Source organism: Hylobates moloch, unplaced genomic scaffold (assembly GCF_009828535.3).
Source record: "Hylobates moloch isolate HMO894 unplaced genomic scaffold, HMol_V3 SCAFFOLD_12, whole genome shotgun sequence".
NCBI lineage: Eukaryota > Metazoa > Chordata > Mammalia > Primates > Hylobatidae > Hylobates > Hylobates moloch.
The window spans coordinates 39,818,909-39,832,633 of NW_026652287.1; the positions used below are offsets into that span (position 1 = coordinate 39,818,909).

A 13,725-nucleotide genomic window follows, 5' to 3' on the forward strand; every position below is an offset into this window, starting at 1 on the left:
TCAACTTTGCTAGGCTGAGCCCCCATTTGAGACGAGCCACTGAACTCACTGGGTTCAGCCAACTGCAATCAGACATTTTCTAGCTCAGAAGCCACCGGCAGGTGGGGCCAGGTCTCAGCAGAGACATCAGTCCCAGTGTGGGCTCCCAAAGCTCTCCTCCTGGGCTCAGCCGTATCTCTCTGTTCTGGGAGCCTGGGTGCTCTGTGTAAGGGGAACGTATCCCCAAGGGCCCCCCTGCAAGACGCCCCGCCTTGTCTGAGGCTGCAGAGAAAGCGCCAAAGGCCGGAGAGAATGGGAGTGGGAATCCCCAGTGCCTCCTCTCCTCTTTCATCCCAGCACCTCAAAGGGATTTACAAGGTGTGAACAGACTTTTATGGGAGAGGTGACAGACTTCCCTTCTCCAGGGCCCAGATGGCCCAGATGTCTGGGGGAGGGGCGGAGTCGGAATCTCAGGGGCAGTACTGAGAATGAAACCAGGTTAAACTGGAAAATGGGCAGATGCAGGCGCGAACTGGAAGGCAGCTGGGGAAGGGCCTGGGCCTGGCGCCCCAAGGACAGCCTGTCCTCAGTTTCCCAGCGGAGACTCTGGGGGAGGGAAGGCAGGATGCGGTGCGGGAGCTAATGGACCCGGCCTTGGCGGAGGCGCGTCCTGGGTTGGATCGAAGCCCTCTCATCCGCCCTGTGGCCGGAGGGACCAGACCATTAGTGGGACGAACCTAGATGCCTGGAGCCGGGCCGGCTCGCAAGAACGGGGTGACCTCAGGTTGCCCCTGAAATGGGGTTGAGGAAGGACTTCTTGAGTTTGGGGTTTTAGTGTCTTGGCCCTTTAAGGAATAATTGCGGGGAAAGGGGAAAAGGAGCTAGGAAGAACCGTTTGGAGCGGTTAAGGAAGATGAGAGGACGAGAGGGACCCCGGGGATTTGGAAAAAATGGGTGCGGGTTTTTTAAGGGGTCGGTCCAGCGGAGTCGAGTGGCAACGTTGCTTTAAAAGGGGGCGGAGCGTCCGTTCGACCCCGCCCCCGAAGCGCAGGGCTAGGGCTCCGCGCGGGTGGGGGCGTGGCAGAGCGTGCAGGGGGGCGTGGAAGAGTCTGGGGTGGGCGGGGCCGGGCGGGGGCCAGGCGCACCGCCCTCGGCTGAGTCTCCCCGGGGAGGGCGGCGGGCGGCGGGCGGCGGGGACCGGGTGCGGTGGTGGCTGCGGCGGCGGCGGCGGCGGGAGCAGCATGGATTGGGGCACTGAGCTGTGGGTAAGTCCAATCGGCCCGCCTCTAAGTTCCCCTTTGCTGGGGTCCAGGCACCCCCATTTTGTCCCCAATGTATCTTAGAGGGGGCTCCGCGCCTTTCCTTTCCACCGACCTCTGGGTCCCCGCCCTCCACCCTCCGCCCTCTCTCGAAGTTTATCTGGGAGTTTCAGCACGCTCAGGGGCGAAGGGCGACTTTGCCGGACCGGCGTGGGGAAACTGAGGCACAGGGTTGAGAATGAGGCGGGCAGAAGGAATCCTGGGGCCAGGCCGGGGCGGCTGAGAGAGGTCACCTATTTTGGGCGCCCTGGCCGGGCAGGCGGCTTATCTTACGGCCCCTGGGTCCCTGCCCGTCGTCCGCCTGTCCGGCTGGGGGGGGGGAGGGGACCCTCTAGTCACCCTCATCCCCACCCACGTGGGACCTAGAAGTCCTGACTGCCCTTTCCCTCGCCTTTAATCAACACCTAGGGGCTGGGGACGCTCATGGAGGGGAAGGGGGATGCTAAGCTCGGCCTGACCCCCCTCCCTGGCTTCCCCCTGCTCACCCCAGGCCCAGGGCGCGACCGCCCCCTGGTCGCTTATAACCTCAGCCCTGGAAGCCCCAGAAATTTCCCCCATCCTAGCCGGACCTCTGACCCCTCCCCTTCCTGGGGGCGGTGGAATCCCTGAGTTCTTCGTGCAGCGGGGGTAACTAGACTGCCACCCCCTCCTCCACCTCTGCGATTTCTTTTGGATGTGTAGTGGGGTCAGTGGGGTAAATTGAGTCACCCATTGGGGGATCCCTGGAAGCAGGGAGATTCAGGGAACCTGGTGCCTGCCCCCTGGCCACTCAGGGGCCCCCAATCTGCCAGGAACCCTGCCCCTCTGGCCTTGACTCACGCCGGGCCGGCTGGATTTTCCGGAATCCGGGGGGATTAGGGGAGCCCGAGCTGGGGGAGTGGCCCTGTCCCCTTCCACACCCCTCTTGGCGGTCCTATGTCGGAGACCTCCATCTCCCGGCCGGGGTGGCTGGGGCCTGGGCGCTGTTCTCCAGCCCTTCCCGGGAAGGGGAGGGGGTTCCCGCCAGTTTCCTGCCTCCCCCCGCGCCACGCCGGGGCGGCGCCGGGAAGCCACTCCTTCTAGGAACGCAGAGCCTTGGCGCTCCCTGGGAGTCTGGTCGGCGGGCTGTGGGGTCCCAAAATCGCGACCCCAGCCTCTCCCCTCCTCCCCCACCATGTCCCATGTCAGGATCAGTTCGAGGTGCTCGAGCGCCACACGCAGTGGGGGCTGGACCTGTTGGACAGATATGTAAAGTTCGTGAAAGAACGCACCGAAGTGGAACAGGCTTACGCCAAACAACTGCGGTGAGACCCTGGGGTGGACGCTACGGAGGACGCGCCTAGGGCGACGGGGAGCGGTGGGAGGGCTGCGGGCTCAGCCCTCCTACCTCTGTCTCCCCTTAGGAGCCTGGTGAAAAAATATCTGCCCAAGAGACCTGCCAAGGATGATCCTGAGTCCAAGTAAGGTTGGAGAGGGGCTGCAGGGCTAGATTTGTGGGGGAAGGCGGTGCGTGGGTCTCACTTCCCCTCCCTCAGCTGGGACACCCCACCGCTCCTCTCACTTCCCCCTCTAGAGGTGAGAGCATGGATGCAAGATGCAGGATTGTCTGGCTTGGAATCCTGAGTCCACTGCTATGTAGATGAATTGCCTTGGGCTTGTGACTCAGGTTTTCTGCCACTATTTTCCTTAACTTAAATACAGGGGCCCCAGCAGTTACAAAACCGGTAACTTTGGGCAGATGACTTAAAGTTTTGCGCCTCTGTTTTCCTCATCTGTGAAATGGAATGATGACGATTCCTCCAGCTTTGTAGGGCTTTCATGAACATGAGCTGAGTTAATGTCTTAAAACAGCGTGCAGTCCATATTAAACGCTGTAAGGAGCATTTGACTTTGAGTCCCCAATTCCAAAATCCAAAAAAGCCCTGCAAATCAAGTTGTTTTGGTCACTTGTTTGGAGGCCATGTCTGACCTGAACTAACTTTTTGTTAATTGTAGTTTTTTTTTGTTTTTTTTTTTTGACAGAGTTTCACTCTGTCGCCCAGGCGCACCATCTCAGCTCACTGCAACCTCCGCCTCCCGGGTTCAAGCGATTCTCCTGCCTCAGCCTCCCTAGTAGCTGGGATTACAGGCACCTGCCACCATGCCCAGCTAATTTTTATATTTAATAGAGACAGGGTTTCACCATGTTAGCCAGGCTGGTAATTGTAGTTTTGACTTTTATCCTACTTAGTGTTACAATGTTAACACCTCTCATTGTAAAATAAAAAAAAAAAGGGTTGGGCGCGGTGGCTCACACCTGTAATCCCAGCACCTTGGGAGGGCGGGCAGGTGGATCACTTGAGGTCAGGAGTTCGAGAGCAGCCTGGCCAACGTGGTGAAACCTTGTCTCTTCTAAAAATACAAAAATTAGCCAGGCGTTGTGGTGCGCGCCTGTAATCCCAGCTACTCAGGAGGCTAAGGCATGAGAATCGCTTGAACCCGGGAGGCGGAGGTTGCAGTGAGCCAAGATCGCACCACTGCACTCCAGCCTGGGTGACAGAGGGAGACTCTGTCTCCAAAAAAAAAAAAAAAAAAAGATATGGTGTTTGATTACAAAATGATGTCCCCAACCCCACTGAGATGATGCATAAAAGATGGTATAAGCCTTGTATACCATCTTTAAAAACTGGAAAATTCTGTGTTCCAATATACATTCGAGGTCCTGTGTGGTGGCTCACACCTGTACTCCCAGCACTTTGGGAGGGCCAGGCAGGAAGATGCAGAGCTCGGGGGGATTGGAGTTTGAGACCTCATCTGGGAAAAAAAAAACATAGCCAGGTGTGGTGGCGTGTGCCTGTGGTCCCACCTATTTGGGAGCCTGAGGTGGGAGGATCACTTGAGCCCAGGAGTTTGAGGCTGCAGTGAGACGCGATCATGCCGCTGCGCTGCAGCCTAGGTGACAGCAAGACCCTGTCTCAGAAAAAAAAACAACAACATTCTACTCAAGGGTTGGGGTTAAGGAATATGGACCAGAATTTGTCATCGCTTCAAGGATGAAATTCTTGTGGCTTAACCCTTTTCCACCTGGAGGTGTGTCCTGGGGCGTCAGCCTGCTCGGGGGCGGGGGGAGGGGGCCTGACCCCCTGTTCCCTGATTCTCATCCGACCCCAGATTCAGCCAGCAACAGTCCTTCGTACAGATTCTCCAAGAGGTGAATGACTTTGCAGGCCAGCGGGAGCTGGTGGCCGAGAACCTCAGTGTCCGTGTATGTCTTGAGCTGACCAAGTACTCACAAGAGATGAAACAGGAGAGGAAAATGGTGAGGACCCCCCGATTCAGGTTTTGCAAAGGGTTCCTGCTGGAACCCTGGCGAGCCTTATCACTCTTCTTTCTGTAGCACTTCCAAGAAGGGCGGCGGGCCCAGCAGCAGCTGGAAAACGGCTTCAAACAGCTGGAGAATGTGAGTTTGCAGAGGTGGCAGTGACTGTGGCCCGGAGGCACTGGGGCAGGGTTGCAGATCCCGGAGTCAGGGAGCTGCCCTCTTTGTCAGACCTGGACCTTCCCTCCGCCATAGGCTTCCAGTACGCCCTTGTCCCCTACTTACTGGATGACATCCAAATAATCCCCGAAACCTTGGTTTCCCACCCTGCTGTCTTCGGGATGGTGGCTCCCTCACTCCGGTTCTGTCCCCTACACAGAGTAAGCGCAAATTTGAGCGGGACTGCCGGGAGGCAGAGAAGGCAGCCCAGACTGCTGAACGGCTAGACCAGGATATCAACGCCACCAAGGCTGATGTGGAGAAGGTGTGTGTGGCGGGGGGTGGGGTCTGGGACAAGCTTTGGGGGGTCCGAGTGGGACGTGACCAGAACCTGGCAGTACCTTCCACCTCTGCATTCCTCAGGCCAAGCAGCAAGCCCACCTTCGGAGTCATATGGCCGAAGAAAGCAAAAACGAATATGCGGCTCAACTGCAGCGCTTCAACCGAGACCAAGCCCACTTCTATTTTTCACAGATGCCCCAGATATTCGATGTGAGTACTCCCAGTTCTCAGACCTACCTTCCTGAAAGCCTCTAAATGTTAGCCAACTCCTACTCATTCATCAGAACCCCAGCTGTAATGTCCCAGTCCCTAGATTGAAAGGGAATCAGAAACCTATAGTTACAGTGAGCTGTGCTTTTAGTCAGCTGTTCTTCCTGCTGGGCATGCCTTTTACTTGTTTGTTTATTTACTTCTATAGAGAGATGGGGCCTGGCTCTGTCACCCAGGCAGGAGTGCAGTGGGTAATCACAGCTCACTGCAGCCTGGAACCCCTGTGCTCAAGTGACCTTTCTTTCCTTTTGAAATTCCTACTTATTCTTCTAAGCTCCACCTCTAACAACCCCTCTGAAAGGTCTCAAATTTCCCCTCTCCTGTTTCAATCTAGTGCTCCACTCTCTGTCCCATCCCTGGTCCTGGGAGTATCAGGGCCGGTTCTGCTTTTTCTTCAAATCCCTGCTCCCTTGTCTCCTCCTTTGAGAAGCCTTTGCTGACCCCCTAGGCAGGCGTCCCCCTCTGAGATGCCCCTGGCCCTGTGTCTCTTCCCCAACCACACTGGGCTGGAGTCTCTCTTCCCGACTCCGTCTTCCCCTCCAGACTAGCTTGGGGCTGGGGCCAGCGTGGAGCGCGATCATATTTGCAGAGTGAATCACTGTGCTTCTAGTCTCTCTGTTAGCACCCCTGAGCCACCCTTGTCCCCGTCCTTACAGAAGCTCCAAGACATGGATGAACGCAGGGCCACCCGCCTGGGTGCCGGGTATGGGCTCCTGTCAGAGGCCGAGCTGGAGGTGGTGCCCATCATAGCCAAGTGCTTGGAGGGCATGAAGGTGGCTGCAAATGCTGTGGATCCCAAGAACGTGGGTGCCTGGTCTGGATCCACTGGGCTATGGGAAGGGCAGAGGGAGGTCTCCATAGGCTAGGCACCTGACTACTCATCCACTGTCCCCCTCCCCCAGGACTCCCAAGTCCTTATAGAGCTGCACAAGTCAGGTTTTGCCCGCCCGGGCGACGTGGAATTCGAGGACTTCAGCCAGCCCATGAACCGTGCACCCTCGGACAGCAGTCTGGGCACCCCCTCGGATGGACGGCCTGAACTCCGAGGCCCGGGCCGCAGCCGCACCAAGCGCTGGCCTTTTGGCAAGAAAAACAAGGTGGGGGCCGGGACCCTTGGGATGGTGGGGGAGAAGGACAGTGAGGTGGGGACAGTGGGGCCCCTATTGAGTCAGCCCCAGCCGCCTGAAGGCCGAGTCCCGGGCAGGAATTTTCCTCTTGGCTGCCAGCCCGGGCTGGAGGGAAGGAAGGCGGGCGGGCCGATTGGCCTGGGAGTCCCCCGAGGCGAAGGCGGGGGCAGGGTGGGGAGGTCTGTGGCGTTTGTCTGCTGCTTCTCGGGATGCTGGGAGAAAACCTGCTGGTGGAATTCGGGGCTGGCCTGAGGGCTGGTGACACCATCCCTGGGGACTCCCCGAGTTTCTCTCTCCATCCTGCTGATGGGACTCTGGGAGCCACCCTGCACGTCCTGTTTTCTTGGGGTTTTGGATTTTAATATACCTTAGCACCCTTGGTTTATACCTTTGATTTATACTTTGGGTCCCGCTTGACTTACACTCTCATACCTCTCCTTGACTTATACCTGTGATCCCCGAGCTTAAACCTCTGATGCCCCTAACCCCTCTCATTTTCCTGCCTTCCACTCCTTCTCAGCTTGTGGTTTTATTTTTGTTTATTTATTTTTGTCCTCTGTGGCCTCATATGTGTCTGAGACCTTGATTCCTGCATGCGTCTTCTAGACTGTCAGCCCAGAAAGCTAAGTGGACAGAGAGACATGGGCCTCCCTGCCTCCTGGACCCATGCTTGCTCCCGGACATAACATTCCAGAGACCTAGGAGATACCGGGGGAGTGAGAGTTCTGGCTTTCGGGCTTACAGTTCAACATCCTCCCCGCCACCTTCCAGATTTTTTTGTGTCGCTCCTGCATGCGTTTTCTCTGTGTGGTTGTGCATCTTGAGTTGTGGTTTTCTTACCGTTTTTTTCTTTCTCCATTTTGTTTTTCCTTTTTTCTTTTTTGCGTCCATCCGTCCATCCGTGCATCCGTGCGTCCATCCCTCCGTCCATTCGTCCTCATTCTCTACATCCTCCTATGCCCCCCACCCCTTCAACCTATCCCCCTCCCCGGCCCCCGCCGGTAGCCTCGCCCCCCACCCCTCTCCCCCCTGGGGGGCCCCGTACCCTCGGCATTGCCTAACGGACCCCCGTCCCCCCGCTCCGGCCGTGACCCCTTGGCCATACTGAGCGAGATCAGTAAGTCGGTCAAACCGAGGCTAGCATCCTTCCGCAGCCTTCGAGGCAGCCGTGGGGTAAGTGAGGCCTCGGGGCAGGAGGAGGTGGTGGCCCTAGCCTGCCCAGCGGCGGGTGGCGGGACCCTGGGCTCGCTTCCTGCCGCTGGCTGGGCCCCGCTTCCCTGGTTGCCCAACCCAGACCTGCTTTGCTCTGTGCATGGCCTCGCTGCCAAGAACCATGGCTGGGGAAGGGAGTGAAATATCTCAGAAGGGTGCAGAGTCTGGCAGCCTAGACTCCTTGATCCCAAATTCAGCCCTCTACCCACCTTGCAGACAGTGGTGACCGAGGATTTTAGCCACTTGCCCCCAGAGCAGCAGCGAAAGCGGCTTCAACAGCAGTTGGAAGAACGCAGTCGTGAACTTCAGAAGGAGGTTGACCAGAGGTAAGGTGGTGGGGTAGGGGAGGACGGTCAAGGAACATGATAAAATAGTAAATGAATTTCCTTTATTTATTATTTTATTTGATTTGATTATATTTTATTTTGTGACAGGGTCTTACTCTGTTGCCCAGGCTGGAGTGCAGTGCAGTGATCTTAGCTCACTGCAATCTCCACATCCCAGGTTCAAGCGATTCTTGTGCCTCAGCCTGCCAATTAGCTAGGACCACAGGCATGCACCAGCTAATTTTTGTATTTTTAGTAGAGGCAGGGTTTCCCCATATTGGCCAGGCTGTCTTGAACTCCTGGCCTCAGTTGATCTGCCTGCCTCAGCCTCCCATAGTGCTGGGGTTATAGGCATGAGCCACTGCCCTGGTCTGTAAATGAATGACATTTAAATGGTGCTCAAAGATCTCCCCAATAATCCCAAGGCCCCGGCGGTTTTACAGGTGATTCCTACCACACTTAGACAGTTACTACTTCTTGGCCAGGTGCAGTGGCTCATGCCTGCAATCCTAGCATTTTGGGAGGTTGAGGCAGGAGGATCATCTGAGCCTAGCAGTTTGAGACCTGCCTGGGCAACAGAGTGAGACCCCATTTCTAGCAAAAATAAAAAAATTAGCTGGGTGTGGTGGTTTGTGTCTGTAGTCCCAGCCACTTGGGAGGCTGAGGTGGGAGGACAGTAAACCTGGGAAATTGAGACTGCAGTGAGCTGTGACTGCACCACTTGCACTTCAGCCTGGGTGTCAGAGTGAGACCCTGTCTCAAAAAGAAAAGAAGAAACAGTTACTTCTTGTCTTATACAAGTCATTCCAGCAAACAGAAAAAGAGTGAAAGCTGTCAACCTCTTTAGGCTGAAGAATCCAGATTCCCAAATCAGTGGCCAAGAATTCAATAAGATAAAATTGAGGGCTCATTTTACCTTATTTATGATCATAGAGGCAAAATCCTAGCCAAGCAAATCCAGTGTTTAAAAAATAATACATCACTTTGGGAGGCCAAGGCGGGCAGGTCATGTGAGGTCAGGAGTTCGAGACCAGCCTAACCAACATGGTGAAACCCCATCTCTACTAAAAATACAAAAACTAGCTGGGCATTGTGGCACGCACCTGTAATTCCAGCTACTCAAGAGGCTGAGGCAGGAGAATCGCTTGAACCTGGGAGGCGGAGGTTGCAGTGAGTCAAGATTGCACCATTGCACTCCAGCCTGGGCAACACGCGAGTCTCTACCTCAAACAATAATAATAATAATAATAATAATGATAATAATAATAATAATAATAATAATAATAATAATAATACATTAGCTGAGCGCAGTGGCTCATGCCTATAAGCCCAGCACTTTGGGAGGCTGGGTAGAAGGATCACTTGAGCCTAGGAGTTCAAGGCCAGCCTGGGCAACATAGCAAAACCCCATCTCGAAGAAGAAGAAAGAAAGAAAGAAGAAAGAAGGAGAAGGAGAAGGACAAGGAGAAGGAGAAGAAGAAGAAGAAAGAAGAAGAAAAACCCAAATAAATTTTTTTAAAAACTAAAAAAAAAAAAAAAAAAAAAAATCCACCATTGGTTAGGTTTTATCCCAATAATGCAAAGATAGTTCAATATCAAAAAATATATCAATCTAGTTCACCATGTTAATTGGCTAAAAGAAAAAAAAGCAGCATATGGTTATCCGTTTAACAGCTCAAACACTTAAAATATTGACAATAAAAAAATCTGCCAGATTAAAAAAAAAAATCTTTACTCTTTCCAAGCAACAAAATCCTCTTCCCAGTCCTGTTACATAATAGGAATGATGTTTGCCACTTGCAAACAGGCAGCCAAATTATATTTTGCCATTTGCATGTAACCTCTTGGACAGAATGGCTTTTATTGGTGTAAAGTTCCATTCAGAACTCTCTAGTTCCTGGGTTTCTATGGTGGAGGGGTTAAGGGTGCATGTTCTAGAGTCACGACAAACTGGACTTGATTTCCAGCTTCATCTCAGGTCTTGGGCAGCTTGTTTCACCTTTTAATTCCTCAGTTTCTTCATCTGTAAAGTGGATCAGGTATTAGAACTGGAATGAAGTTGGCCAGGTGCAGTGGTTTACACCTGTAATCCAAGCACTTTGGGAGGCCGAGGCAGGCAGATGGCTTGAGGCCAGGAGTTTGAGACCAGCTTGGCCAACGTATGGAAATCCTGTCCTTACTAAAAATATAAAAATTAGCCAGGCATGGTGACGTGTGTCTGTAGTCCCAGCTACTCCGGAGGCTGAGGCACGAGAATCACTTGATCCCAGGAGGCACAGGTTGCTGTGAGCCGAGATTGCGCCACTGCATTCCAGCCTGAGTGACAGAGTGAGACAGTGTCTCAAAAAAAGATAAAAAATAACTGGAAGGAAGTTGAGCTCAGATATGGTCTTTTCCAAAGGTCCATTATAGTCGTGACTACCTGTACATGTAGATATAGAGGAGACAGGGATGAGAAACTAATGATAATGATAACAGTATTTATTAGTCACTTACTGCATTCTAGGCACTATTCTAAGCAGTGTACATGGATTTATTCGAATTTTCAAGTTTTCCTGAGAGATTGTATGCAGACTTAAGATCCTGTCTTGTTTAGTGTTATATTTATCTTTATTTATTTTTTCCCCAGCCCGCCCCCCCCCCCTTTTTTTATTTTTTAAAAATTGTTTTGATTTTTTACTAGAGACAAGGTCTCACACTGTTGCCCAGGCTGGTCTTGAACTCCTGGCCTCAAGTGATCCTTCCACCTCAGCCTCCCAAAGTAATACTGGGATTACAGATGTGAGCCACCACGGCCAGCCCAGTGTTATATTTCTGATGCTTGGAATAGGATCTGTATGCAGTAGGTACTCAATATGTATATGAGTAATAGTGAGGACTTACTAGGTATCAGGCATTGTATTAATCCTCACAGTGACCCACATGAGATATTAGGATCATTATCTCCCTTTCCAAAATAAGCAAACAGCATTGGGGGTTCAATGATTTAAGCCAAGCTCACACAACTAGGAAATATTCAAACTGAGATTCGAGCCCAGGCAGTCGGGCACTAGTATTTGCATCCTTAACCATTGTCCTGCCTTGCTGTTTGCTCCCTGATGCAAAACCCCTGTGTTTTGCTTGTTAAATCACATGGAGCCTGGTGCTGTGGCTCATGCCTCTAATCCCAGCATTTTGGGAGGCTGAGGCAGGAGGATCCCTTGAACTCAGAAGTTTGAGACCAGCCTGGGCAACATAGCCAGACCCCATCTCTACTAAAAATTTTTGAAAAATCAGGCGAGTGTGATGATGCAGGTCTATAGTCCCAATTACTCAGGAGGCTGAGGCAGGAGTATCGCTTGAGCCTGGAAGGTCAAGGTTGCAGTGAGCCATGATTGCACCACTGCACACCAGCCTGGGTAAAGAGTCAGATCGAGACCCTGACTCACAAAACAAAACAACAGCAACAAAAAAACTCACACGGAACTATGTTTTCCTGTCTACCTGTCTCCCTTGTCATAGGGAAGCCCTAAAGAAAATGAAGGATGTCTATGAGAAGACACCCCAGATGGGGGACCCCGCCAGCTTGGAGCCCCAGATCACTGAAACCCTGAGCAACATTGAACGGCTGAAATTGGAAGTGCAGAAGTATGAGGTCAGGAAAGACCCTGGGGAGGGGCGGGAGCCAGCGGGTCTGGCTGAGTCACTGCTGGGTGGGGTGGGGGGGTCGGGGACAGGGGAAGTGTTCGGAGCGGGGGGTCTCCAGCTGTTTTCCATCACAGCCTTGGCTGTGCGTGGGTGATCTCAGGGAATCTCTGGGTCCAGAGTGGGCTGACCCCGGAGCTCTGCCCTGGAACGATTTTCCTGTCCCCTCCTCCCAGGCGTGGCTGGCAGAAGCTGAAAGTCGAGTCCTTAGCAACCGGGGAGACAGCCTAAGCCGGCACGCCCGGCCTCCCGACCCCCCCGCTAGCGCCCCGCCAGACAGCAGCAGCAACAGCGCATCACAGGACACCAAGGAGAGGTGAGGGATGATGCCAGAGTGGGTCTGTTCCCAGTGTCCCAGGAGGGCCTGTCTTTATCTGCCGAATTCTCCCCAAACAGCTCTGAAGAGCCTCCCTCAGAAGAGAGCCAGGACACCCCCATTTACACGGAGTTTGATGAGGATTTTGAGGAGGAACCCACATCCCCCATAGGTCACTGCGTGGCCATCTACCACTTTGAAGGTGAGAATGGCCAGAGTGGGCTTGGTGGGGGATGGGCGGCAGTGTCTCTGGCTAGGTTCAGTTTAAATTCGCCTAAAGCAGGGCTGGGCGGGTGGCTCAGGCTTGTAATCCCAGCACTTTGGGAGGCTGAGGCAGACAGATCATTTGAGGTCAAGAATTCCAGACCAGCCTGGCGAACACGGTGAAACCCCATCTCTACTGAAAATACAAAAATTAGCCAGGTGTGATGGCGCACGCCTATGATCCCAGCTACTCGGCAGGCTGAGGCAGGAGAATCCCTTGAACCTGGGAGGCGGAGGTTGCAGGGATCCGAGATCGCGCCATTGCACGCCAGCCTGGGCGACAGAGCGAGACCCTGTCTCAAAAATAATAAATTTGCCTAAAGCAGATCTGGGCCCACCCCCACCCCCATCACAGGGTCCAGCGAGGGCACCATCTCTATGGCCGAGGGTGAAGACCTCAGTCTTATGGAAGAAGACAAAGGGGACGGCTGGACCCGGGTCAGGCGGAAAGAGGGAGGCGAGGGCTACGTGCCCACCTCCTACCTCCGAGTCACGCTCAATTGAACCCTGCCAGAGATGGGAAGAGGGGGGCTGTCGGCTGCTGCTTCTGGGCCACGGGGGGCCCCAGGACCTATGCACTTTATTTCTGACCCCGTGACTTCGGCTGAGACCTGTGTAACCTGCTGCCCCCTCCACCCCCAACCCAATCCCACCTGTCACTCTGGACGGACCCGCTGTGCCTTCTACCATTGTTCCACCATTGATGTACATACTCACGTTTTACATCTTTTCTTCCTGCCGCTCGGCTCCGGCCATTTTGTTTTATACAAAAATGGAAAAAAAAAAAAAAGAAATTATATAAAGTTCCTGGAGTCGGTGTCTTATTAGAGGATTTAAATACTGGGACTGGAAGTACCTAACGCCACGTTTCTTACAGGCCACACAGGGAATGAGGAAGGGGAGGTGATCTTGGGCACACCTTGAGTCAACCCTGCCCCTTTCTGGAAGTTGGCCTATGCCATTGTCAGTGGGTGTCTGCTTGTGACTCAGGTCTGGAGAAGGATACCAAGTTTTTTTTTCTTTTTGAGACAGTCTCACCCAGTTGCCCAGGCTGGAGTGCAGTGCTGTGCATGATCTCAGTTCACTGCAGACTCCATCTCCCAAGTTCAAGCAATTCTACCTCAGCCTCCCAAGTGGCTGGGATTACAGGCACACACCATCATGCCCAGCTAATTTTTTGTAGAGACAGGGTTTTGCCATGTTGGCCAGGCTGGTCTCGAACTCCTGACCTCAAGTGATCCATCTGCCTCGGCCTCCTAAAGTGCTGGGATTATGGGCGTGAGCCACCGCACCTGGCCAGGACACCAAGTTTCATCCCTTCTGAATGCACTGCAGCTTCTGAGAATGGGTAGCACTTATTGAAGACCTACTGTGTGCCAGGCATTCTCCACCTGCCGTCTCATTCCCGGCCACAATTCTTAGAAAGTACACAGCCTCAACTTTTACATTT

At 53.6% G+C, this 13,725-nt stretch overlaps 1 protein-coding gene across 3 annotated transcripts; it reads left to right on the forward strand.

Moving 5' to 3' along the window:
• Positions 1-276: 276 nt before the first annotated feature.
• TRIP10 (thyroid hormone receptor interactor 10) lies at positions 277-13,099 on the forward strand. 3 transcript variants are annotated; one of them, XM_032169447.2, is made up of 15 exons: positions 1,161-1,244; positions 2,466-2,581; positions 2,681-2,737; positions 4,428-4,575; positions 4,654-4,716; positions 4,955-5,059; positions 5,158-5,286; positions 6,003-6,149; positions 6,249-6,443; positions 7,479-7,646; positions 7,902-8,011; positions 11,513-11,645; positions 11,872-12,011; positions 12,092-12,213; positions 12,631-13,073. In XM_032169447.2, exons 1-15 carry the CDS (start codon positions 1,221-1,223, stop codon positions 12,777-12,779), a joined length of 1,806 nt encoding a protein of 601 aa, XP_032025338.1. In that variant the 5' UTR covers positions 1,161-1,220; the 3' UTR covers positions 12,780-13,073. The 3 variants fall into 3 exon arrangements, with proteins under 3 accessions (XP_058281368.1, XP_032025337.1, XP_032025338.1); XM_058425385.1 differs by lacking the exons at positions 1,161-1,244; positions 7,479-7,646 and adding an exon at positions 277-357 and having other exon boundaries at positions 12,631-13,072; XM_032169446.2 differs by lacking the exon at positions 7,479-7,646 and having other exon boundaries at positions 1,136-1,244; positions 12,631-13,099.
• Positions 13,100-13,725: the final 626 nt, after the last annotated feature.